General features: G+C 42.4%; 1 protein-coding gene across 2 annotated transcripts; it reads left to right on the plus strand.

The window, feature by feature from the left end:
• The first annotated feature begins 226 nt into the window (after nucleotides 1-226).
• On the plus strand, nucleotides 227-26,541 carry LOC118360567 (switch-associated protein 70-like). 2 transcript variants are annotated; one of them, XM_052484233.1, is made up of 12 exons: nucleotides 227-395; nucleotides 1,889-2,029; nucleotides 3,810-3,983; nucleotides 4,133-4,360; nucleotides 4,627-4,773; nucleotides 6,140-6,248; nucleotides 6,463-6,644; nucleotides 22,251-22,358; nucleotides 22,702-22,868; nucleotides 25,061-25,259; nucleotides 25,722-25,818; nucleotides 26,001-26,541. In XM_052484233.1, exons 1-12 carry the CDS (start codon nucleotides 297-299, stop codon nucleotides 26,117-26,119), a joined length of 1,770 nt encoding a protein of 589 aa, XP_052340193.1. In that variant the 5' UTR covers nucleotides 227-296; the 3' UTR covers nucleotides 26,120-26,541. The 2 variants fall into 2 exon arrangements, with proteins under 2 accessions (XP_052340193.1, XP_052340198.1); XM_052484238.1 differs by lacking the exon at nucleotides 1,889-2,029 and having other exon boundaries at nucleotides 251-395.
• The last annotated feature ends 905 nt before the right edge of the window (nucleotides 26,542-27,446 follow it).

A 27,446-nucleotide genomic window follows, 5' to 3' on the forward strand; every position in this document is an offset into this window, starting at 1 on the left:
CAAACTTTGTTTCATAGTCTATTGTAAATTGATCGTCTGTACCATTATGCAACAGACTTGTTCATTGTTGGGACATGTTTTTATTAAGCTATTATTTGTTGCCAATTGACCGTTTACTCATCACAATTGAATACTGATGAAAGCTTCACAACTATGCGCTATGTAGAGCCCACGGTCATTGGGTGATACGGTGTCAGTTTCCTGCTGCGACACTCGATCACGTGACTGTCTTATGTGTCAGTGTCCGAAAAAGTTGCAGCTTTACTTTGACATCGAGCGCACTAGGGGCTACGAACATGGGACTACTACGAGATGAACTTCTGAAGTCAATATGGCATGCATTCACAGCCTTGGACGTGGATCAAAGTGGGAAAGTGTCCAAATCACAGCTTAAGGTAGGCTTTAAAGCGTAGTAATTAGGCCTACAGTATTATTTCATAATGAAGTCAAATTAACGATTGTTTGCTTTTTGATAAATTAACCGAAATCTAAATTAATTCTAACCGTGGAATATTTTCTCATTTAGCTGATCCAAATATCAGACCCAAACAAAAAGTTCTGATCAGTTGGATAAAAAAATATTTGACCATGTATAATTCACTATACACTATACTTTTGTGTTGCTTCGCTTCCCTCACTTGTCAACTGCCAAGTGATAATTCAGTCGGCAACATCGACAGCAAAGTAAAGACAAACTTCTGCTGTCCCTCAACTCACAGGCTACTCAGTTTCTGCTTATATCAGTAGTATTTTCTCTTACTCATGTCTATGTCTAGCATTTTCTCACAAAAACAGGAATAACAATGGTTCTATGGAAATAGCCTTTGTTGATTGACAGATACCCATGAATGTGGGACATGCATTCCTTGATGATAATCTTGCTTTACACGCGATATTCTGTAATTTGAACAGAATCTACAGTAAAAGTGTTGAGATTGTAAAAGGCAAGGGGCACTGCTTTGGAAGGCTAGGTCTTCTTTTCCTGTCTGGGTCTGTCTGTCTGCTTGGTGGTCTGTGTACCAGCCAGGCTCTGATGAAGACACTCCACTAAACATTTACCGACCTCAACGTCTCATGGACGTATTTCTTTGGTCCGTTTTTTTTGGTGCTGTCTGCACTGACTGTATTTTTTTGTGTTTCATTTTGGTGCAGTCCAGACAGGCCTTGATTTCAACATCCAAGGACGTTGATTTTTGGTCCGGACTGGACAAAACCTGAACCAATCATAGACGTGTATATACATACTTTCGACATCCAGAAAATAAGTATTTTCAATGTCTGGAAATTTAGTCTTTTCACCTTTCATTCAGCACCTATCGGGAAATGTTGTCAACCATCCATTGTTAATATTATTTTTCAGACAGTCCAGTCTGTTCCATTTGTCTAGATTATAGATGTTCATGAGTGGCTTGTTTATAAATATCATAAGATTTATTTTTATATATTTACTTCACTCTACATCTCAACAAGGAACTTTTCAACACCCTTTTTGTAAATGTTTCCAGGAAGGAACAGAAGTAATGCTTGGGCAGCAATGCTTGAACTGACAGCAACACATGCTTAGTCATGCATGTCAATGTGATCTTAGACTAAACAGAGATCCTTTTGAAAAATCTCCATGTAATTGTGTTAATGGAAGTATGATGCCCACTTGTATGAGTAATCCTTTTGATATCCCTTTGGACACCCCAATATTACTGTAGCGTCATATCTCTACTATGCCAAGTGAATACCAACAGTATGGCAGTAACCTCGCCCCCAGACTCATTGTGCATATCCTGTATAAAATGCTTCTGAGCATTGGGGGTGGTGGTATCTGGTGAATGATATTACTATGACGGCAATGGTTTCCCTGACTGCATGATCTGATCTGACTGTGGCTCTACAGGTGCTCTCTCATAACCTGTGCACCGTGATGAAGGTACCCCATGACCCGGTGGCACTGGAGGAGCATTTTAAGGATGATGATGAGGGCCCTGTGTCCAACCAGGGTTACATGCCTTACCTCAATAGATTCATACTGGACAAGGTGAGCAGTAAGAGCACCTAGCCTGGTCCCAGATTTGTTTGTGCTCTTTCCAACTCCATTGCCAAGTGGCGCAGCAGTCTAAGTCGCTGCATCTCAGTGCTAGAGGCGTCACTACAGACCCTGGTTTGATCCCAGGCTGTATCACACCCGGGGAGGGTTTGGCTGAGGTAGGCCATCATTGTAAAATAAGAATTTGTTCTTAACTAACTTAAATTAAATAAAAGTGACAAGGAGTTGGCAGACTTCAAATCAAAGTTTATCTGATCACAGTTTAGTAGATGTTGTAGCAAGTGTAGCTACTAGCTCCTAACAATGCAGGTGCTCAGCAGCCTGAGTGCAATGTCAGTTTGACATTTTACTGCGTCATCCTCCTCACCTCAGTGGGTTTGTTAGTGGAGGGCTCTGTTTGGGGATTTCATTGGGATGTTAGGTCCATAGAAATATAACCACTAGAATGGACATAGTCTCTAGATCTCTAGGAGTATGAGGTGTAACTCTGGAGTGCCGTATCCCCATAGGGGATGATACGACTTAATGGGAAGTGTTTTATGGGTGCCTTTAGAAAATTTGTTTAAATCAATGTTTTTCTGTATATAACTTTCCTTGCTCATAATATGATGAGCGTTATTGCTATTTTCAGTATTTATCTTAGTTTTTAAGATATGCATGTCACTGATATTAAAATGTATTGGTTTTTGAGAAATAAATGGAGCAAACAGGATTTGTTTGACCTTGAACAAGGCTGCCATTGTTATGGTATGTCTACTGTGTGAGTGGCAGAATCGTTCTGTTTCACAGCCATCAAGGAGGTGTGAGACCCACCATTGTGAGTTATCGAATGAAAAAAACATGTGTGCTGAAAATTACTGCAACGAGTACAAGAAAATATAGCCTTCATTTCAAAACAAACGTCCATTCAACTTACATCCGCTACTACCATTTCCTCATGTGTCATACATTGCATTTAGAAGTGAAGGGTTAACATGCACACTACTATAGATCTATTCCAGAACATGATGATTGCATGATGCAGAGTCTTTGGTTTTCGCTGAGTTTGTTCTCTAGAAAAGCTTCACAATCTGATTGGTAAACACTTTGTTGTTACTCGTATTGCAAGAGTTCTCTAACTTTTTGGGGCCTGGGAGCCTTTTTGTGATAGCAAATTTATAGAGACCGACTCAATCAGAACACGACTTGAGTGAGATAAAAAAAGAAAATAGCATACAAGGAGTTTTATTATGACTTCGGCAGTGCATGGGAAGTAACATTTTAAAGGCCCATCTATTGGCATCGGAGAGATAATAATTACTGATGTCCTTATTAATATTCAAGCAGTCATCATTGGTAATGAATCCACTGACTTTGTAAACACCAGTGATAAAGCATGAAGTGATCTTCAAAGTTTTTGTCCTTCGTTCTCGAGTTGGCAGACCATCAGATATAGCCCACATCTGTAGACTTGCAAGGCTTGCCAACTGTTTCCATAGCAATAACACCAACACTGATGTCAATTAGTAAACTGCTTTAGTCCTAGCGCTATTTGTACTTGGGGGCTATTTCCTTGCCTTTCTCCTCCGGAATCTGACTTGAATTGAAATGAAGAGACGAAGAACATTATGTTTGTACTTCACATCATGTGGGCTACAACGTAGGGCAGAGAAATATTAGGCTACTACTGACCCTTTTTAATCTTATTGCCCTTACTTACAGTATGTTGAAGAAAAATAGGGGAAGTTGTTCTGTTTTGTGTAAATGTTGGCTTTATTTATGTTAATTACAGGTTAGGGATAACTTTGACATACTGGAGTTCAACAATGTGTGCTGGACCCTGTGTTTCAAGAAAAACATCAACATGAGCCATCTTCTCATCTCCAACGATGATGCCTTCAAGGTCTGGTGCATCTTCAACTTCCTGTCTGAAGACAGATACCCACTGGTCATCATCACAGAGGAAGTGAGACACAAGACAACACCTCTAATGCACATACATATCTTATTTGTTCAGCAGTAGTTATGCTCTTCCAGTTAAAATAATTCCCATTCATACCACAGGACTGACTAGTTGTGTCCTTTCGTCCTCCCCTCCTCTCCTCCCCCCTCCAGATTGAGTACTTCCTGCGGAAGCTGATGGAGGCCATGGGAGGCATTTGGAATCAGGAGAGGTTTGATGATTACAAGCTCATGTTGAACAGGAAGCAGCAATGCCCGAGTGCCTGGGAGCTGATAGAGCTGGTTGGCATGGGCCACTTTAGTAAGGGCATGAACCGCCAGACCCTGTCCATGGGCATCTCTGAGGTCTTCCAGGAGCTCATACTGGATGTTCTCAGACAGGTTCGCCTGCGGTACCCTCTCTCTCTACTCTTTATGCATCCCAAATGGGACCATATTCCCTATGTAGTGCAATACTTTTAACCAGAACCCATAGGGCTCTGTTGAAAAGTACTGCACTACATAGGGAACAGGGTGCTAGTTGGGACACAGTGACTGTCTACTCTACACTGACCTCCTTCAGACCTCTGCTGGGGGTAACAATAAAATGGATATAGATAAGATATTACAATCCTGAGTGTGACAGATTCATGTATTTTTTCCTGAAGGGCTACATGATGAAAAAAGGCCACAAAAGGAAAAATTGGACAGAGCGCTGGTTTGTGCTCGGACCAAACTCTATGTCATACTATGTGAGTGAGGACCTCACTGACAAGAAGGGGGACATTTTGCTGGACCGCAACTGTTGTGTGGAGGTAAGAACAATGTATTATTCCATTCGTCACTCTTAACGCTATCATTTCAGTCCTAAATAAATTGTGTGAAGTGTTGGAATGCATGCTAGCCCACCTTTGTTAACCAGCTTCCTTTGGCATTGTTAACCCATAGCCTACGATTTCCGCGGCCCCACGTAAATATAATTAACATAATAAAACAATCCCCATCAAAATCTATCTGTTTAAGTTGGAGATATATGTTTTTTTGCATTGGCTGTGTCTCAATCCACCCCATCCACCGATATTGTTCTTCCGTATCTGCGCTGAAAGGTGGCAGGGCTAGAGCGGTGTTTGTCAGACCATGAAACATCCCGAAAAAACAGTATTTTCACGAAAACGTCTGTAGCGTCCGCATTCTGATTTCAAAACTCGGTCCTCCAGAAAGTGGAGACTAACACCTTTGCAGTTCTACTACGTGATATCTTTCAAAAAAGCTGTGTTAGAAAGGATTACCTACACATTCTGACCAGCTCATGTTATAGACAGAATCGAGCTACATGGCAGACCAATCCGAACTCATCTCTTGGCATGTCCAGCCCATCCATTATCTCAGCCAATCATGGCTAGCGGAAACGTTTCTGTCTTTTTCTGTGGCTAAACCAACTAGGCTCATAATTTAACAATATTATTAGTATTTACAGATGGCATACAAGCTTGTAAATGTTATTTTTTTGATCTTTTGATTTTTGTTTTTTTTACCCCTTTTTTTCTACCCAATTTTGTGGTATTTTGTGGTAGTTACAGTCTTGTCTCATCGCTGCAACTCCTGTACGGATTCTGGAGAAGCGAAGGTCGAAAGCCGTGCGTCCTCCGAAACACAACCCAACCAAGCCTCACTGTTTCTTGACACAATGCCCACTTAACCCGGAAGCCAGCCACACCAATGTGTCGGAGGAAACACCGCACACCTGGCGACCGTGTCTGCGTGCACAGTGCCTGGCCTGCCACAGGAGTCGCTAGTGTGCGAGTGGACAAAGATACCCCTGCAGGCCAAACCCTCCCCTAACCCGGACGATACTGGGCCAATTGTGCACCGCCCCATGGGTCTCCCGGTCACGGCCGTCTGGGACAGAGACTGGACTCATACCCAGAATCTCTAGTGGCACACTCGGGAGGCCCACAAGTTTGTTATTAAGGCACATGAAAGTTCACATGTTCCAGAAGGCATTTCTGCCCCCCAAAAAAATTACGTTCAAAGGGTTCTCCTGTGAAGTAGTGACACACAACATACACCTAGTTTCCTGAAATGAGTCACAAATTCAATGTTTCATCAAACTCTAGAGGGTTAATGTGGTCAACGCAAGGAAGTGTGCAGTGAGTGTGTGACGTCTTGTTCTCTCTGCAGTCTCTACCAGACAAGGAGGGGAAGAAATGCCTCTTTATAGTCAAGTGCAGCGACAAAAGCTTTGAGATCAGCGCATCAGATAAGAAGAGGAAACAAGAATGGATTCAAGGTAAAGTGACCAATCCCAAACCACCATCTTAACATATTCTGTAAACGGCAAAGCTTTTTTCTCACCACATTAGGGTTTATTTTAAATCTCAGAGGAACTTAAACATACAGCTGGGCCAGAGTGATGTGAGTGTATCAGGGTGTGAGGGCGCTGCATTAGATAAAGCAGCCAGCCTTTCTTTATCTGACTCTCCTCTCCTCACTTCCCCTCCCAGCCATCCAAACATGCATCCAGCTGCTGAGGTTGGGCCTGCCCTCTCCGCACCGTGAGGCCAGGCTACGGCGCAGGGAGCTCAGGCAGAAACAGCAGGCCGAGCATGGGGAGCTGGAGGAGAGGATGAGGCTGCTGCAGATAGCCAATGAAAGCAAGCATAGACAGCTGGAGTCCATGACGAAGGTACTGTCTATTTCTCTGTCCCTCCCTCTCTCTCTCTCTCTCTCTCTCTCTCTCTCTCTCTCTGTGTTTCGCTCCCTCTGTCCCTCTCTCCTCTCTCTGTCAATTCAATTCAAAGTGCTTTATTGGCATGGGAACCATATGTTTACATTGCCAAAGCAAGTGAAATAGATAATCAACAAAAGTGAAATAAAAAATCAGAAATGAACAGTAAAATAGTAGACATTTGTGCAATGTGCAAATAGTTGGAGTACAAAAGGGAAAATAAATAAACATAAATATGGGTTGTATTTACATTGTTTTTTGTGCTTCACTTGTCCTTTTCTTGTGGTAACAGGTCACAAATATTGCTGCTGTGATGGCACTCAGTGGTATTTCACCTAATAGATATGGGAGTTGATCAAAAAACTTTTTTTTTTCAAATTCTTTGTGGGTCTGTGTAATCTGAGGGAAATATGTCTCTTATATTATCATACATTTGGCTGGAGGTTAGAAAGTGCAGCTCACTTTCCATCTCTTTTTGTGGGCAGTGTGCACATAGCCTTTCTCTCTCTCTCTCTCTACTTGTTTATTAACCAAAGAGCTGTCAAAGGACACCAGAAACAAAATTGTAGACCTGCACCAGGCTGGGAAGACTGAATCTGCAATAGGTAAGCAGCTTGGTTTGAAGAAATCAACTGTGGGAGCAATTATTAGGAAATGGAAGACATACAAGACCACTGATAATCTCCCTCGATCTGGGGCTCCACCCCAGATCTCACCCCGTGGGGTCAAAATGAACACAAGAACGGTGAGTAAAAATCGCAGAACCGCACGGGGGGACCTAGTGAATGACCTGCAGAGAGCTGGGACCAAAGTAACAAAGCATACCATCAGTAACACACTACGCCGCCAGGGACTCAAATCCTGCAGTGCCAGACGTGTCCCCCTGCTTAAGCCAGTACATGTCCAGGCCCGTCTGAAGTTTGCTAGAGAGCATTTGGATGATCCAGAAGAATATTGGGAGAATGTCATATGGTCAGATGAAACCAAAATATAACTTTTTGGTAAAAACTCAACTTGTTTGGAGGACAAAGAATGCTGAGTTGCATCCAAAGAACACATTTACATTACATTTACATTTAAGTCATTTAGCAGACGCTCTTATCCAGAGCGACTTACATACCTACTGTGAAGCATGGAGGTGGAAACATCATGCTTTGGGGCTGTTTTTCTGCAAAGGGACCAGGACGACTGATCTGGGTCAAAATACCAGCAACAGTGTGTGAAAACCTTGTGAAGACTTACAGAAAACGTTTGACCTCTGTCATTGCCAACAAAGGGTATATAACAAAGTATTGAGATACATTTTTGTTATTGACCAAATACTTATTTTCCACCATAATTTGCAAATAAATTCATAAAAAATCCTACAATGTGATTTTCTGGATTTTTTATGATGAAAATTACAGGCCTCTCTTATCTTTTTAAGTGGGAGAACTTTCACAATTGGTGGCTGACTAAATACTTTTTTTGCCCCACTAGAAATATATGGATGAGCGATGGCCGAATGACATAGGCAAGATGCAGTAGATGGTATAGAGTACAGTATATAGATATGAGATGAGTAATGTAGGGTATGTAAACATGAAATAAAGTGGCATTGTTTAAAGTGACTAGTGATACATTTTTTACATCAATTTTTTTTATTATTAAAGTGGCTAGAGATTTGAGTCGGTATGTTGTCAGCAGCCACTCAGTGTTAGTGATGGCTGTTTAACAGTCTGATGGCCTTGAGATAGAAGCTGTCCCAGCTTTGATGCACCTGTACTGACCTCGGTGAACAGGCAGTGGCTCGGGTGGTTGTTGTCCTTGATGATCTTTTTGGCCTTCCTGTGACATCGGGTGGTGTAGGTGTCAAGGAGGGCAGGTAGTTTTCCCCCGGTGATGCGTTGTGCAGACCTCACTACCCTCTGGAGATCCTTACGGTTGTTGGCGGAGCAGTTAACGTACCAGGCGGTGATGCAGCCCGACAGGATGCTCTCCATTGTGCATCTGTTAAGGTTTGTGAGTGTTTTTGGTGACAAGACAAATTTCTTCAGCCTCCTGAGGTTGAAGAGGTGCTGTTGCGCATTCTACACCACTCTGTCTGTGTGGGTGGACCATTTCAGTTTGTCCGTGATGTGTACGCCAAGGAACTTAACTTTCCACCTTATCCACTACTGTCCCGTCGATGTGGATAGGGGGGTGCTCCCTCTGCTGTTTCCTGAAGTCCACGATCATCTCCTTTGTTTTGTTGACGTTGAGTGTGAGGTTATTTTCCTGACACCACACTCCGAGGGCCCTCACCTCCTCCCTGTAGGCCGCCTCATCGTTGTTGGCAATCAAGCCTACCACTGTAGTGTCGTCTGCAAACTTGATGATTGAGTTGGAGGAGTGCATGGCCACGCAGTCTTGGGTGAACAGGGAGTACAGGAGAGGGCTGAGAACACACCCTTGTGGGGCACCAGTGTTGAGGATCAGCTGGGTGGAGATGTTTCCTACCCTCACCACCTGGGGTGTCCCGTTAGAAAGTCCAGGACCCAGTTACACAGGGCGAGGTCGAGACCGAGGGTCTCGAGCTTAATGACGAGTCTGGAGGGTACTATGGTGTTAAATGCTGAGCTGTACTCGATGAACAGCATTCTTACATAGGTATTCCTCTTGTCCAGATGGGTTAGGGCAGCGTACAGTGTGATTGCGATTGCGTCATCTGTGGACCTATTGGGGAGGTAAGCAAATTGGAGTGGGTCTAGGGTGTCAGGTAGGGTGTAGATGTTATGATCCGTGACTAGTCTCTCAAAGCACTACATGATAACGGAAGTGAGTGCTACGGGGCGATAGTCGTTTAGGTCGAACAATGGTGGCCCTCTTGAAGCATGTGGGAATAGCAGACTGGGATAGGGATTGATATAATTTGTCCGTAAACACACCAGCCAGCTGGTCTGCGCATGCTCTGAGGACGCGGCTAGGGATGCCTTCAGGGCCGGCAGCCTTGCGAGGGTTAACACGTTTAAATGTTTTACTCACTTTGGCTGCGGTGAAGGAGAGCCCGCAGGTTTTGGTAGCGGGCTGTGTCAGTGGCACTGTATTGTCCTCAAAGCGAGTAAATAAGTTGTTTAGTTTGTCTGGGAGCAATACATCGGGGTCCGCAATGGGATTGGTTTTCTTTTTGTAGTCCGTGATTGAATGTAAGACCCTGCCACATACCTCTTGTGTCTGAGCCGTTGAATTGCAACTATACTTTGTCTCTATACTGACGCTTAGCTTGTTTGATTGCCTTGCGGAGGGAATAGCTACACTGTTTGTATTCGGTCATGTTTCCGGTCGCCTTGCCCTGATTAAAAGCAGTGGTTCGAAACTTTCAGTTTTGTGCAAATGCTGCCATCAATCCACGGTTTCTGGTTGGGGAAGGTTTTAATAGTCGCTGTGGGTACAACATCACCGATGCACTTGTTAATAAACTCGCTCACCAAATCAGCGTATACATCAATGTTGTTGTTCGACGCTATCCGGAACATATCCCAGTCCACGTGATCGAAGTAATCTTGAAGCGTGGAATCAGATTGGTCGGACCAGCATTGGACGGACCTGAGCACGGGTGTTTCCTGTTTTAGTTTCTGTCTATAGGCTGTGAGCAACAAAATTGAGTCGTGGTCAGGAGGGCATGTGAGGGCTTTGTGTGCATCGCAGAAGTTAGAGTAACAATGATCCTGAATTTTGCCAGCCTGGTTTGAGCATTTGATATGCTGATAAAATTTAGGGAGCCTTGTTTTCAAATTAGCCTTGTTAAAATCCCCAGCTACAATAAATGCAGCTTCAGGATATGTGGTTTCCAGTTTACAAAGTCAAATGAAGTACTTTCAGGGCCGTCGAGGTGTCTGCTTGGGGCGGGATATACACGACTGTGATTATAATCGAAGAGAATTCTCTAGGTAGATAATGCGGTCGGCATTTGATTGTACGGAATTCTAGGTCAGGTGAACAAAAGGACTTGAGTTCCTGTATGTTGTTATGATCACACCATGACTCGTTAATCATAAGCATACACCCCAGCCCTTCTTCTTACCAGAGAGATGTTTGTTTCTGTCGGCGCAATGCGTGAAGAAACCAGGTGGCTGTACCGACTCTGATAACGTATCCCGAGTGAGCCATGTTTCCGTGAAACAGAGAATGTTACAATCTCTGATGTCTCTCTGGAAGGCAACACTTGCTCGGATTTCATCTACCTTGTTGTCAAGAGACTGGACGAGAGAGTAGTATACTCGGGAGCGGTGGGTGATGTGCCCGTCTACGGAGCCTGGCCAGAAGACCACTCTATCTGCCCCTTCTGCGGCAATGTTGTTTCCTAAGATTGCGAAGCGAGGTGGCCATCTCTGTATATTAACTTTTCGTTAATATACAGTATATGTTGAAGAGGGTGGGGCTCAAGCTGCATCCCTGTCTCATTCCACGGCCCTGTGGAAAGAAGTCTGCGTTTTCTTTGCCCATTTTAACCGCACACTTGTTGTGTACGTGGATTTTACGATGTTGTATGTTTTTCCCCAAACACCACTTTCCATCCATTTATATAGCAGACCCTCTGTCTCTCTCTCGCTTTCTGTCTCTCTCACTCTCTCTCTCCCTCTCTCTGTCACATAATTGCTATGTAGCTTCACACTACTTGTCATTAAAATGTTATTCAGTGTGTTAAACCACCTTTCATTCAGAACTATAGACCCCCACAGAAACTGACCTGCTCTCTCAGGACAGGGAATCCTCACACCTCTCCCTGTTACCAATCACACTTGTATTGTCCTCTGTTTGTCTGCTGTAAATGACAGTTAACTTCTCTGCCTTGGGGCTGTAAGCCCCTTAAGAATTAATGAACAATTAACAATGTTGATTGTATTCTATGGTCAAAGGCACAGGTTCTGTCCTCATCCAGGCCTGTTTCCAAGCATTTTACAACAGACCTGTCACACATTCTTCCACTCTCTCAGCTGAGACAACCCAGACTAAATCGGACACATTCATGATCCATCAGGGGTGATTGTAGTAGTTATATTGTAGGGTTATTATAGTAGTTTGGGAAATATACTACCAGTTGTCGATTGACCTCAGTAAACCTGATCCATGATGTCATTTTACAGGTAGCCTACTCCTGAAGGTATAAAATATATTATAATGAGCATGTTACAGTATTTGTAAAATGCTTCAGTACTTCCCAAGTCTGTGGTGAAAGAACTTGATGGAAAAGTCCAGTGGCTGTGTGAAGGAGGTGTGATAGTTAAAGACAATAGGCTGATTATATGGTTGAGTTCTCGCTACTCTTTACTACTTTCAATTATAATGGACAGAATGAAAGGTCAGAGCTTACCTACCCTCCCTTTCCCGAGTCAAGGAACCCCCCCCCCCCTCTCTCTCTCTCTCTCTCTCTCTCTCTCTCTCTCTACTTGCTTTCTCCTATACCCTTTATTATATATACTGTTGACATGTATACAAATATAAATACAAAGTAGTTAAGTATTGCTGTTTAGATTAACAATTGATTTAGTGAAGGTTTATTTGTTATTTATCACACCACGACTCAGATGCTCTCATAGTATTATCTGGGGGGCTGTGGTTTCTGTTACTCCCAGAGGAGTTTCAGTTCCTCATTAATGAACACTATTACCGTGAAGTCTCATGCTTAACTTTGACCCATGTTTGACTAGTGTAAAACTAAAAAACATACCTTAACTTCTTAAGGCTAGGGGGCAGTATTTGGAAGTTTGGATGACTGAGGTGCCCAAAGTAAACTAGAAAACACTCTAAAGTTTCTAAAACTGTTAAAATAATGTCTGTGAGTATAACAGAACTGATTTGGCAGGCGAAACCCCGAGGACAATCCATCCAGGATTTTTTGTTGTTGTTGAGGTCATTGGATTTTCCAATGCTTTTCTATGGGAAACTCGAATTATTAGGATCCAGATTGCAGTTCCTATGGCTTCCACTAGATCTTTAGAAATTGTTCAATTTTTTGTTGTTGAAAAATGAAGAAGTAGTTGTATTCTTTCTAAGTGTCACTCAGGTGGACTCTAGTCTTTTGGTGCGTGTGAATGAGACCGTGCTCCTCGTTGTTTTTCTCCGATATTGGAAACAGTTTATTCCGTCTTAAATTTTGATCGATTATTTACATTTTAGGGTACCTGAGGTTGGATTAGAAACGTTGTTTGAAACGTTTGGACCAAGTTTACAGGTAACTTATTAGATCCTTTGTAGGCATGTTGGGAGAGTTGGAACCTGTGTATTTCTGAATCTAATGCGTCAAATAAACTGAAATTTTTGGGATATAAAGGACTTTATCGAACAAAACAACAATTCATTGTGTAACTGAGACCTTTGGGATTGCAAAAAGATGAAGATCTGCAAAGGTAAGCAATTCATTTGAGCATTATTTCTGAATTTTGTGATGCATCTGTTTAGTTGGAAAATGTTTTTCATGCTTTTGAATGTGAGGCGCTGTCCTCAGATAATTGAATGGTATGCTTTCACCGTAAAGCCTTTTTGAAATCTGACCAAGCGGCTGGATTAACAAGACGTTTATCTTTTAAATGATGTAAAACACTTGTATCGTCATTAATGTTTAATAATACGAATTTAGTATTTTTGAATTTCACACTCTGCAATTTACTGGATGTTGTCAAATCGGTCCCGTTAACGGGATTCTAGCCATAGGGGATCCCTAAGAGGTTTTAATTCCCAACTGCAGTGAATCAAACATATTATGTTAGAAATGTTTATTAATTTCAGAAGCAGATCATTCATTGTCCCCCATGATAAAATCGGGGAGGGGACTGTGGATCTGTCTCCGTCCGTTAGTACGTTCGTACGTTCATACGTTAGTCAGATGCGATATCTCAGACAGCATTGGCCCGACTTTGACAACTTGGGTGAACGATGTGTCTTGCGATAGAGAGCCGGCATTTACAAAAGTACACTGATTGGCCAGATGGTGGCTCTATAACAACAGATTCAAAATGCTAGTTTTGAAAGCTCACACCCCTCACCCCGTTTGACATAAAGTCATAAAATTCGTTACATAGGTCCCTTTCCTCACAAGGAACAATTCTGCCTTAAGGACACATAAGGTCCGTCATGATGGATTTTCCGCCATTTTGAAAGTTGTGAAGCAGACTTAAAACACTACTGTTCTTGTACCAAATGAACAATTTGCACAAAACTTGATATGTGGCATCTATGGACAAAGGTCTCTCAATGCAGTATTTTCCAGACTAGTATATAGAACAACATGGCCTCTATTGATCAATAAACATTCCTTCTGGGCATGGTCTGGCACATAAATGCATAGACACTGTGTGTGCAAAACATTAGGAACACCTTCCTAATGTTGAGTTGCACCCCTTTTACCCTCAGAACAGCCTCAATTCATCAGGGCATGTATTCTACAAGGTGTCGAAAGCATTCTACAGGGATGCTGGCCCATGTTGACTCCAATGCTTCCCACAGTTGTGTCAAGTTGGCTGGATGTTCTTCAGGTGGAGCCATTCTTGATACACATGGGAAACTGTTGAGTGGGAAAAACCCAGCAGCATTGCAATTCTTGACACACTCAAACCGGTACACCTGGCACCTACTACCGTGCCCCGTTCAAAGGCACTTATATATTTTGTCTTGCCCATTCACCCTCTAAATGGCACACATACACAATCCATGTCTCAATTGTCTCATGGCTTACAAAGAGATATAAGAAAAATTAGGGAACATTTTTTTTACATGTATTTAACCCCTTATTTTTGGCAATAAACAGGGGGGGGGGGGGTTACTAAGCTACATGGAATTGTTTTAAGAAGGTCATACCAAGGATCCTTTTCTTATATGACTTTGAATTTTAAGACCCCTTGAATAGGGTTGAATATTTTCCCGGTATTTTACAAATGTTCGGTATTTCCCGCCAAAACCGGAAGTGTCATTATAAAGCATATAAATAGGCCTGTCTGGATTTGATTAGAGCTTTGATCAAAAATTCAATCTGATGCTACCTGAGCCTGATGAGCTCATTAAATACATTAAATACATTTTATTAGCCCAAGCCCAAATTATTGTGTCATTATCCAATACACATATGATATAGGCTGCTGCACATTACACATTTCATTAAAACATAGCCCATAGATGTAGCTAGCTATACAATGCCTTCGGAAGGTATTCAGACCCCTGATTCCCCCCACACATTTTGTTACATTACAGCCTTATTCTAAAATGGATGAAATAAAAACAATCCTCAGCAATCTACACACAATACCCCATAATGGCAAAGCGAACACTGTTTTTGGCAAGTTTATTAAACATAAAAGACCCTTCGCTATGAGACTCAATTGAGCTCAGGTGCATCCTGTTTCCATTGGTCATCCTTGAGATGTTTCTAAAACTTGATTAGAGTCCACCTGTGGTAAATTTAATTGATTGAACATTATTTGGAAAGGAACACACCTGTCTATATAAGGTCCCACAGTTGACAGTGCATGTCCGAGCAAAAACCAAGCCGTGAGGTTGAAGGAATTGTCCGTAGAGCTCCGAAACAGGATTGTGTCTGTTGGGAGTTACGGTAACCATAACTGGGAACCGCTTTTCAACCCTATATATACAAATATATACCATTTGTTTTGATGAATGTTGTTATTTGGCCTTACTGCTATTAGCCCATACAAACTCATTAAATAACAAATGCACTACATGGAACAACAGATAGTCCCCCCCCAAAAAAAAATCTAAAGGAAGTTTGTTCTGAAGTGTCTGTCCTATATCTGAGAGATATAAGAAAGATCAGGAAACATTAGTATATTTATATATATTTTTTTACATGTATTTAATGCACTAAGCAGTTTCCATATATACAGTACATCCATTCATTTTTTTCTACTGGTACTGGGGGACCTTGTGAGGCCTGTGGGCGTCCTAGAGCAGAACAATAGTTTATATGCCAAAACTTTCAGACGCTACAGATGATTTTGTGAGAAGACCGATTTTTGGGATGTCTCATGGTCTGACCGCTCTATCTTTGTCAGCTTTCACCTCAGATGTGGAAGTGTGACATAGGCAGATGCAGTGAATTGAGACGAATCCAATGCGATGTATTATGCTAATTACATTTTCACGGGGCGCGGACATCAACCTTAGAGGCTTAATCTGTTTGACTCAGAGTGATGAAATTTGGCCCACATGCTCAGGGATATGAGTCTAGCTAACCCAAGCGATATCTCAGACACCACTGGCCCGATTTTGACTAAACTTGGGTGAATGATTCGTCTTGCCATAGAGATCCGTAATTTACAAAATTACACTGATTGGCCCAATGGGGGTGCTGCATCATTCGTGGGGGACGACATGTTTACTGTTGCCTTGTTTTTCATTAGATCTGAGAAGAGGGGGGAAAAGCACTTATGCAAACGTAGCTGGCTCAGGGACACCTGTGAAAGAGCTGATGCCTGTATTCCGGTGCTGGTCTGCTGGTTATTTAGATCTGTCTCAGACTACCCACTTCCCCCTTTGCACCAGCATCTGGAGGCCCAGCTTTTCTTCTTATGCATCATTCTTTTCTACTCAAGTTCTCAACTCAAATCCTGTATAGCTCAGTTGGTAGAGCATGGCGCTTGCAACACCAGGGGTGAGGGTTTGATTCCCAAGGGGGTGGGGGAGTATGAAAATATATGCACTCACTACTGTAAGTCGCTCTGGATAAGAGTGTATATGCTAAATGACTAAAATTATTTAAAAATCAGATCAACTACCACTGTCCAATTGAAAGAAGTCCTTATCTTTTTATATTATTTTGTTGCTGTATTGTCACAATTCTAGAGGATAAACATATTATACAGGGGTCTGATAAGTCTAATGAGTGTAGCTTGTCCCACTGAAAAGCAGCAGCCTGTCCAATATAATTGTTTTCTCCTTTAGACCAAACTCAAAGACGAGTTCCTTTTAAAGCCTGTTGAATTGAGGGATTTTCTCTATCAGTTTCCCCAAAGTAACCTTTAGTTGAGAGTGTAATGGCTGAATTAACACCATCAAGTTGACATCAAGCGAATGTACTTTTTTAATTGTAATTTTTAAAGCCATGTCCCACCCGTCCTTGAATTTTCCTAAATAAGTATATATAACACACTGTTGTTGTTAGAATCTTAATATCACAAACAGAATTTGTGTTCTAAGCAATTTTATGAGGACATTCCCCCCTGCACCTCATTCACTGCCAGTCATTCACTGGCAGTCAGCCTGTGAGGCAGATGATGGCCCCTCAAAACTACACCTAAACTATATACGAATTCATTTCACACATATAATATTAATAATAATAATAATCGAGTTAGCCAAGACTGACAATAGATTAAGATTGATATCACTTTATTCATCAAATGTACACAAAGTCCAACTGCAATGTGACTTCTGCTTTATCCCAACCCCTCTGAAAAACACATACATGTGCAGGCTGGAAAGGTTGGAGCAGGGGGCTGCCACACTGGGCACCCATGGAGCAGCTGATGGGTGAGAATATTATCTATTGATAAATTGTATATAAAGAATCTGATTAATAGCGCAGCATGGAATTCAAAGTTTGGATTTTTGTCACATGCACAAGTACAGTGAAATGCATAACTTGCAATCCCTGACCAACAGTGAAGTATGACATATAAAAATAGTATAATAAAAAAACAAGAGACATCTATATACAGAGTCAGTGCCAGTACCAAATGTACAAACATGTTGTTGTTGTTTTAACCTTTCTTTAAATAGACAAGTCAGTTAAGAACAAATTCTTATATTGTGCACCGCCCTATGGGACTCCCAATCACAGTCAGATGTGATACAGCCTGGATTCAATCCAGGGACTGTAGTGACGCCTCTTCCACTGGGATGCAGTGCCTTAGACCGTTGCACCACTCTGGGGCAGTATGGCAGTGCTGAAAAGTGACTGGTAGCAGGAATATATAAATACCTATGGTAATATACTGTCACGTTGGTATAAAGGGATACAGGCGCAGAAATAGGTAACAGGGGTTTTTATTTACCCAAATAACAGCGTGCCATGTCAAGGCATGGGGACAAAGCCCAAACAAACACGTATACAAAACACAGGGTTGAGACCCAAACGAAAGAGCGAGGAGTACCTCAAATAAATACACAATTGACAAGACCATGGTGAACAATTACTAATCAAGGAAATGGGGACCAGGTGTGCGTAATGACACAGTTCCAGAGGGATCCGTGACATATACTAATGGTAATTTATTCATGTAAACAGGAGTAGTAATGACCAGTAGCAGCATAAATGGATAAATACTTATGGTATTGGAAACCAATAACCAATGAACAGCAGTGTACTGGTAGTAATACATCTTGACACAGAGGCAGGGGAAGGAATTCCAAAAAGTGACTTCTCCTACATTCTCCTACAGAGTCTCAAGCAGGTATGACGTTTTGATGTCTAGATATGTATTATAGTATTAGAAAGAGCAGATTCTAAATCGCATATCCTTGTTAAACAACTCTTAAAAATTACCCCTTGAACTCGATTTCAAAATATAACATTTTGGCAGATTTACTGCGATTCCATGGCAACACTCAAACCACAGTAATATATATTAAACTCAAAATATGCTATTCTGTTCTTTTGAAAAGCATTTTCTTAAATTCATAATGTTCCTTAAAGCCCCCATGCTGTCTTTTTAATGTTATTATTTAAATCATGTCTAATAAATCACTTTGTGTTCAAATACCCATACTAACATACTATATACATACTTAATGAGTATATACTACATACTCTTAGTTAATTAAGGTATACTCTAAACCATGGGTGTCAAACTCTGGCCCGTGGGCCAAATTTGGCCCGCGGGGTAATTATATTTGGCCCGCGAGACAATACCAAATTACTACTAGAGCTGGCCCGCCGGCATTCACCACTAATACTACGAATCCCATAATGCTCTGCTGTTTTCGCGCGCCAATCAGGACAGGACCCAGAAACGCTCTCTCCTCTGTGACAGTAGTCATAGCAACATAGACGCTACAACTGTCAGCGAGCTAACCCTTCCCAAAAATGGCGAAAAGAAAGGCAGAAAACAGGAGCTTTCTGGACAAGTGGGAGGCAGAATATCTGTTTACATATGTAAAAGACAAACCTGTTTGTCTTGTTTGTGGAGTCAACGTGGCTGTAAGTAAGGAGTACAACATTAGACGACACTATGAAACGAAAAACCATGACAAATACAAGGACCTGGACATGACTCAAAGGAGCCAGAAAGTAGAGGAGATGAAAATAAGTTTGGTTTCACAACAGAATATGTTTAAAAAAGCCACATCACAAAGCGAGGCTGCTGTAAAGGCTAGTTATATAGTGGCAGCAGAGATCGCAAAATCAGCCCGGCCCTTTAATGAGGGAGCGTTCATGAAAAAGTGCATGATGAAGGTTTGTGACCTCGTATGCCCAGAGAAAAAACAAGCATTTTCAAACGTGAGCCTGAGCAGGAACACAGTAGCTGATCGCACATGTGATCTTGCCACCAATCTGTATGACCAGCTGATGGAAAAGGGAAAAGATTTTGTTGCGTTCTCCCTCGCTGTGGATGAGAGCTGCGACGCATCTGATACTGCTCAGCTGTCAGTCTTCATCCGTGGAGTGGACTCAAATCTGTGTGTTACGGAGGAGCTATTAGGATTCAAATCAATGCATGGCACAACCACAGGAAAGGAAGTCTTTGAGGAGGTTTCCAAATGTGTAACTGAAATAAAGCTGCCGTGGGATAAACTTGTTGGATTAACGACAGATGGTGCGCCAGCGATGTGCGGTAAAAAGAGTGGACTGGTGGGCATGGTTCGGGAGAAGATGCGGGAAGAGAACTGTGCAGGTGAGCTAACTGTTTACCACTGCATCATACATCAGGAAGCACTGTGTGCCAAAGCCCTAAAGATGGAACATGTTATGACCACAGTAACACAGGTAGTTAACTTTATAAGAGCCAAATGTCTAAATCACCGGCAGTTTAAATCTTTTCTGGAGGAGTGTGGTTCGGAATACGCAGACGGTGCCGTATCACACAGAGGTGAGATGGCTAAGCAGAGGAAAAGTACTGAACAGATGTTTCGAGCTGCGTGAGGAAATATGTAAATTCCTGGAAACCAAAGGGAAGGATACAGCAGAGCTCCGGGAGCAAAAGTTCCTGTGTGAGCTGGCCTTTCTCTGTGACATCTCGAGCCATCTCGATGCGCTGAACCTGCAGCTTCAGGGGCGGGGGCGCATCATCACAGACATGTACGCTGCAGTGAGGGCCTTCAAAACTAAACTGTGCCTGTGGGAGAATCAGATGCTGCAAGGAAACCCTTGCCATTTTCCCTGCTGCCAATCCATAAAAGCGCAGATCTCTACCGCCGTGTTCCCATGCGCACAGTTTGCTGAAAAACTCAGTGTTCTCGCCGCTGAGTTTAGCCGGCGATTTGCCGACTTCGATGCCCAGAAATGCAAGTTTGAACTGCTTAGTAATCCCTTCGCAGTTGATGTGGAAAATGCACCAAACAACATCCAAATGGAGCTGATTGAACTCCAGTGCAACGACACGCTGAAGTCAAAGTATGATGCTGTGGGCGCCGCACAGTTTCCACGGTTCATCCCTGACACAATGCCTCAGCTCCGCACCCAAGCTGCTCAGATGCTCTCCATGTTCGGCAGCACTTATCTATGCGAGCAACTTTTCTCCTCGATGAAGATGACCAAAACAACTCACAGGAGACGTCTGACTGATGAACATCTTCGCTCGATACTGAGGATTTCTTCAGCTCAGAGCTTGAGCCCAGACATTGATGAACTAGCATCCAAGAAGAGATGCCAGGTATCTGGCTTGGGCACATCAGATTAGACCAGTGTGCAATAATTAACGTTTTCTTTGTGCACTTTTTCTTGCTACAAGGCATGGGCTTGAATGGTTGATTGATTTATTATCATTTTATTTGTAAAATTATTAGCCAGTGGAAAAAGTTGATTTTGGTATTTAAATCAGAAGGCTGCAAATAGAAAAGAGGCATACAATTTTTATTTAAATTGTATTTATTTAATAAATGAATGCCATTGATGTGTTTTTTCATTTGAAATCGATTTTGCATGTCTCCACTATTAAATTATATATTGTTGTATCCAAATGTTAAAGCAAATTTTTATTTAAATTTGTTATTTATTTAATAAATGAATGCCATTGATGTGTTTTTTCATTTGAAATTCAGAATTTTGCATGTCTCCAGTGCCTGCACTCGGGCGTTTGTAAATTAAATTATATATTGTCAAATCAAACGTTTATTTATATCCAGACATGAGAGCAAATCAAATCAAATTTATTTATATAGCCCTTCGTACATCAGCTGATATCTCAAAGTGCTGTACAGAAACCCAGCCTAAAACCCCAAACAGCAAACAATGCAGGTGTAAAAGCACGGTGGCTAGGAAAACTCCCTAGAAAGGCCAAAACCTAGGAAGAAACCTAGAGAGGAACCGGGCTATGTGGGGTGGCCAGTCCTCTTCTGGCTGTGCCGGGTAGAGATTATAACAGAACATGACCAAGATGTTCAAATGTTCATAAATGACCAGCATGGTCGAATAATAATAAGGCAGAACAGTTGAAACTGGAGCAGCAGCACAGTCAGGTGGACTGGGGACAGCAAGGAGCCTTCATGTCAGGTAGTCCTGGGGCACGGTCCTAGGGCTCAGGTCAGTTGAAACTGGAGCAGGAGCATGGCCAGGTGGACTGGGGACAGCAAGGAGTCCTCATGTCAGGTAGTCCTGGGACATGGTCCTAGGGCTCAGGTCCTCCGAGAGAGAGAAAGAAAGAGAGAAGGAGAGAATTAGAGAACGCACACTTAGATTCACACAGGACACCGAATAGGACAGGAGAAGTACTCCAGATATAACAAACTGACCCTAGCCCCCCGACACATAAACTACTGCATGGTAATAAGCGATGCTTGTTCCATATTCAATGTTAAAGCAAAACTTGTTTGGGTCCATATTAAAAGGTTAATTTGTTCAATGTTGTGACTTTGTTCAGGTTTTACATTTTGGCCCACTGGGTATTTGAGTTTGACACCCCTGCTCTAAACAAACGGTATCGTTTCAGTTGAGCACTAGTGCTTCTCCTGTCTACCGGAGGTTGATGTTGTTGCTATGCAACCTCTTGCTAGCTTGTTAGCATAACAAATTACTAGCAAGTCATTTTACGATTTTGGGTGTATTCGTAAATTCAATCTGGAGTGCCAGAGTGCACTCGGGGCGTTTGTAAATCCAGAGTTTTGTCAGATTGTCTGTTTGTAAATTCAGAGCGCACACTGGACATTCTGGCCAAGGAGTAGGGTTGATCCGAGCGTTCAACTCCAATGGCAGTCAAGCACCCAAGCTAACGTTTGCTAGCTACTTCCAGACATGAGAGAACACCTCACTCTGACCTCACTACTTGCCCTAGCAGAGCTGGTTAGGCTGTTTTTATGTTATCCAGAGTGTTGGTGACTCGTTTCCTTGAGGCCAGGCTTTTCTAGTGTTAAGGCTTCTTCTCCCTTGGCTCCTGACAGAAATTGGAGGAGGCAGTGGCCACAGCAACTCTGGAGGAGCAGAGGAGAAAACAGACCCAGACTGACCTGCAGGACCGCTACAGAACGGACCTAGAGAGAGAGAAAATGGTAACCAACCACAAAGCTACACTAGCTCTGTTCCAGGAAGTGCATACTCAGAATCATTGCAAACAACATATTGCTCAGCAAGACTTATCTCATGACTTTGAATCATTGCGTTTGATGAATAACAATGTAGTATTACTATTAGTATTACTATTACTCACATTATGAGTAACAGTATTATTTGTGGAGTTATCTGGGAAAATCTACACTAAACAGAATTGTCATATGCACACCACATGCTACTTTGTACTGTGGTGGTGTGTGTGCACGTGTGTGTGCGTGCATGCATTCATGTCTGTGTGTCCAGATTATCATATCAAACTGTGTGTCCATTGTCCCCTGTCAGGTTCGTCAGCAGATGGAGGAGCAGGTGGCCCAGAAGTCCAGTGAGTTGGAGCAGTACCTGCAGCGTGTCAGGGAGCTGGAGGACATGTACCACCGCCTGGAGGATGCACTAGAGGATGAGAGACAGGCCAGGCAGGATGAGGAGACCATGCGCAAACTACAGACCAGGTGAGACGCAACACACACTTGACACACACTTGACACACTCATAGCCATACACTGAGTGTACAAAACATTAGGAACACATTTATAATATTGAGTTACTTCCCCTTTTGCCCTCATGTTTATCTAATTAACTAACTATGTTTAATTGTTATACAATTAAATGAATAATGTAACAATGAACTCATTAGGATCTGGGGCACCACGAGAGCGGTTCTTTAAAGAGTTACCATCTCCTGAATTAAAATCCAAAAGGTCTTTACCTATCACATCTATAAACAGTCAACTTATTAATCATAACCTTGTGTCATATCATCATTCTGAACAGTCGTAACCTCCTTGCATCTGCAAAAACCTGAGCCTTAATTATGATTCAGTACTCCACAAATTGGTTTAATTATTTAATTACTAGCTAATTAAATGGGAACACAGGCTAAACACACACACTCTCCACACCGGTTATAGACTGGAGATGTAATACTCTGAAAACAGGTCCCTAGCGGAATGACAACAACATGGATGCTTGTTAAAGAAGAGATGGAGCGGGACAGAGACACTTAACATTGCCACATTCAGAACCTACTGTCACCTACAATAACCATATACTTTGCACAAGAACCGCTGCCCGCTTTGAGCAAGACATCATGAATGTATTTACGTGAAATGCCTGGGTTCGCCGGGGATTTCTCAGTGAACAGGGCAGCCTTGGAAAGGGTGTTGGGCCTTTTCGCGGCACGCTTGTAAGGCTCTGATTGTCCAAAATGGTTTCAACAACTCTTCTACTGTTGTCCTTCTTCGTAATTGTCCGGTATCTGGTGACTAGTCATGTAGTCCTAAACAGAACTACAGAGTTGATTTTCCTTCCATTCATTCTTCGGGGGGCATGGTAGCCTAGTGGTTAGAGCGTTGGACTAGTAACCGAAATGTTGCAAGTTCATATCCCCGAGCGGACAAGGTACAAATCTGTCGTTCTGCCCCTGAACAGGCAGTTAACCCACTGTTCCTAGGCCATCATTGAAAATAAGAATTTGTTCTTAACTGACTTGCCTAGTTAAATAAAGGTAAAATAAAATTCTAGATTATAGGCTAGCCAGCTGTATCAATGGGTTCCCAGTGGGGTGATGAATGTAGCATAATACATGGTTTGAGCAGAGTAACAGGATGGTTACTCTACTTAAATTCATTTTTGAAGATACTTTACTTAGGACAGCTAATCAGCCGTACCAGTGATTGTCCTGGAGGTGAGTTTATCGTCTCCATCTCCTGTTGAGATTCAAAGTTCAAACCATTTTAAACATGTAGTTGCCGCTTACCGCTTTTTCTGTTTCAATATTTTGAGCCGGTTCCGGCTGGCTTGCATGCTCCCTGACCTCACTCTGGGGCGGTGATTACTCACTGTGCAAAGTTTTGGAAAACAATTATCTCTTATAACTTCTCAAATCACATTCCTCACTTTTCAAAAACACTTGAATAATTTTCCATATTACATGCACAACCAATAGTATGGAAACTTTATCCATGTAGTGTGTATACTTTCCAAGTTACAGTATTTCCTTTTTTAATGACATCACAAAATAACAAACAATATGACATTTGTGTTGTATAGATCGCCTCTGACAATTCCCCACAGTTCTACATTAGAAATATTGTTCCATTATTTGCTTTTTAACGTGTTAGAGTTTCAGCGGGAAAAGGTCTGTTGAGACAAAGCACATTCCTTTGGTGAATTTGGAGAGTGCAAGCCTGGATCTTCTCCCTTTATTTACAACATGACTTGAGTGTCAATCACCTAGTTCTTTCCTCCCCCCTCTACGGGTGAAATGGGGTCTGATTGAAGTTATTCATTGCAAACCTGATCTGACCTATGGATTCTCGTGGTCAGTCATGACAAAGAGATCCTAGCTTTCATCTGGATTCACCTGGTCAGTCTATGTCATGGAAAGAGCAGGTGTTCCTAATGTTTTGTACACTCAGTGTATGTGCACTGGTTAAAGGTAGTACACTATATAGGGAAACGGGTGTCATGTGGTACACAGCACACACAGATGGAGTGTACATTAGTGCACAAAAATAGTTGTGTATCAGAAGACTGTGTATAGATGTTAACATTCACATTCTCAGGCAACTGCACCCAACATTTGTTTGAGTGTCTGTCTGTGACTGGTTCATGTGGTGTGTCGGTTTCTGCATGTACCCAGGCTTCTGGAGGAGGAGTCAGCCAAGCGGGCGGAGCTAGAGCAGATCCACCTGCAGCAGCAGAGGGCCATCTCCCAGACCCAGGCTGAGAAGCAGGAGCTGGAGAGCGACCGGCTGGCCAAAGAGATGGCCCTGCAGGCAGCCATGCTGCAGCTGGAGAGTCTTGAGAGAGAGAGGCATGGAGCGCTGGAGCAGTACGAGGTCAGAGAACAACACCCTGTCTGTGTTTCAATATGGCTGTTAGTAGGGACCATGTCCCCTATTAACACTTCACTTAAAGTAAGGTATTGCTGGACCATTTCATAAACAAGATAAAAACAAATTTGTCAGGAAGTACTTTCTTTAGACCTATATGTCTGTGAGCAAGTACTGGCCTTTATTCGGCTGAACATAGTGTTGAGTCAGTGGAAGGCTGCCTGACGTTTGAACCAGAAACAGTCCCTGGCGCCAAACTTGGCTTCTTCTCAAATTACTCCTCCGTCAACGCAACACAAAACCGTCATAGAGGTCTCTCCTTGCACTCTGTTCCCATCTAGTGGTGATATCACTGAGAACTGTCTCTACTTCAAGAACAACCGCAAAACGTATTTATTATTTAAACAGACTTGTACTTGCCATCATTGAGATATATGGATACACCCTGTGTGTGTGTTTGTGTTACAGGAGGTGAGAATGAAACTGGAGCAGGCAGCTAATAAGACCAAGAGCTGGAAAGACAAGGTGGCCAAGCATGAGGGACTGGTCCGTCTCGTCCAGCCAGGTAAGTAAGAATGAGAGAGGCCAACATCACCATAGTAGAATGTCCTCCACTGCATGTTCATGTTCTGTTCTCATCCCCATACTCATATTACAATGCTATTGATGACTTTGTTCTATTGATCTATTGTTTGAATACAGTCTGTGATGTTTTCTTTCTCCGTCTGTCTGTGTATGTCTGTGAAGGCGATAAAGGACCACAGAGGATGACTAACTGGGGCCCAGCAGCCTTCACAGACACTGAGCTGGACCTGAGGAAGAAGTCCTGGCAGGAAAGGAAGAACCACAACCAGTCATCCCAGTAGACTAGAGATGGTGCTTCTTACCTGATGGTCCAGAGATCTTTCCACGATCGTGTAGCATCAGGATACTGTTGTCTTGTGTTGTTGAGAATTAACTCATGTGTACGGTTGCAAATTTCCTGAAACTTTCCCAAAATGTCCAGAATTTCCAGAAATCCTTATTGCTGAATTCTCGATTTCCTGCTTATTTTCTCCTAATTCTGGGAATCTTCTGACTGGGATATCTGGAATTTTTAAACCCTACTAAAGTCTTTAACCAGGAAATAGAGCTGTATATATTCAGTGAATAATATGTTAAACTTTTTTTTGAAATAATGTCATGAGAAAGTAATAAGATTAAAGTAATAAGATAAAAGTAATAAGATGTTTTATATTTAAAATGCCAAAACATAAGTAGCGCATCTTATAAAATATATTTAAAGACATTTCTTTATACTGTTTCTGTCTGTTTTAATGGATGAGGGATGTGAAAATGATGTTAGAAAAGCTGAGTAGTGAACGGGGGAAGGTTAGATATGCTATATCCCCCCCAAAGAATGGCATGTATATATGGCTCTGGGTTTGATATGCTCAGCCTTGATTCATATATTTGATACATTTCATTCCATTTTTTTCCTTCAATCTAACCATTTAAAATGTAATTTCCTGGTTTGCCTGTGGGAACTGTGGAACCTTGAGTAATATTCCTATGAAATACTTGGCCGATGTCCTCTTGTGGTTTCATGAGTAAAAGTATCTGTTTACGGCTCTGCCGTAACTCACGGTAATATTATACTGTGGTGGGCTGGGAGTTACTGTAGATACCTTGAACTGCTTGAGTCCATAGCTATAGTTGTGTTGTTGTAGTCAGGTGAAGTTAAATTTAACCAAACATAGGCGAGTGTGAGCTGAGCTCTGTGCTTGTGTGTAATAATGAATATTGGTGCAGTGAGAACTCATGAGATCTGACTGCAGCGAAGGAACTGCTGGGCTCTAGTGTTTCTCTGCGGACTCTGAGCTGGGATCCATTCTCTCTCTTGTGGCCCTAGGTCCTGCTTAACTCCACTCTCGCTCTCAGCCTAGCGCAGCAGATTTCTGTAATGGATGTTCTGCAGGGCTTCAAAGAGCTGGCCTGGCCATCTGGCTGTCTGTCTGAATCTGTCCTGGCAGGCTGAGGTCCAGCTCTCTCTCTCTCTCTCTCTCTCTGAGCCAGCCTGACCAAACCACCCCAACCATGTGACACTGATCGTGACATCCCCCCTCATTCATAAACCTGTGGTTTTCATTACAGTAACGTCCTACTTTGTGTCATGTTGAAACAAATACAATCTGATTTTATTTTTTGGGGGCC

Source organism: Oncorhynchus keta, chromosome 2 (assembly GCF_023373465.1).
Source record: "Oncorhynchus keta strain PuntledgeMale-10-30-2019 chromosome 2, Oket_V2, whole genome shotgun sequence".
In the NCBI taxonomy this organism is placed as follows: Eukaryota; Metazoa; Chordata; class Actinopteri; order Salmoniformes; family Salmonidae; genus Oncorhynchus; species Oncorhynchus keta.

What these genes read in the sequence shown, in the direction of transcription:
- LOC118360567 (XM_052484233.1), top strand. Translation starts at nt 297, where the DNA reads ATGGGACTACTACGAGATGAACTTCTGAAGTCAATATGGCATGCATTC. An exon ending in ACCGCAACTGTTGTGTGGAG is followed by an intron (nt 4,774 to 6,139) that starts GTAAGAACAATG and finishes TTCTCTCTGCAG; the next exon opens with TCTCTACCAGACAAGGAGGG. An exon ending in GAGCGCTGGAGCAGTACGAG is followed by an intron (nt 25,260 to 25,721) that starts GTCAGAGAACAA and finishes TTTGTGTTACAG; the next exon opens with GAGGTGAGAATGAAACTGGA.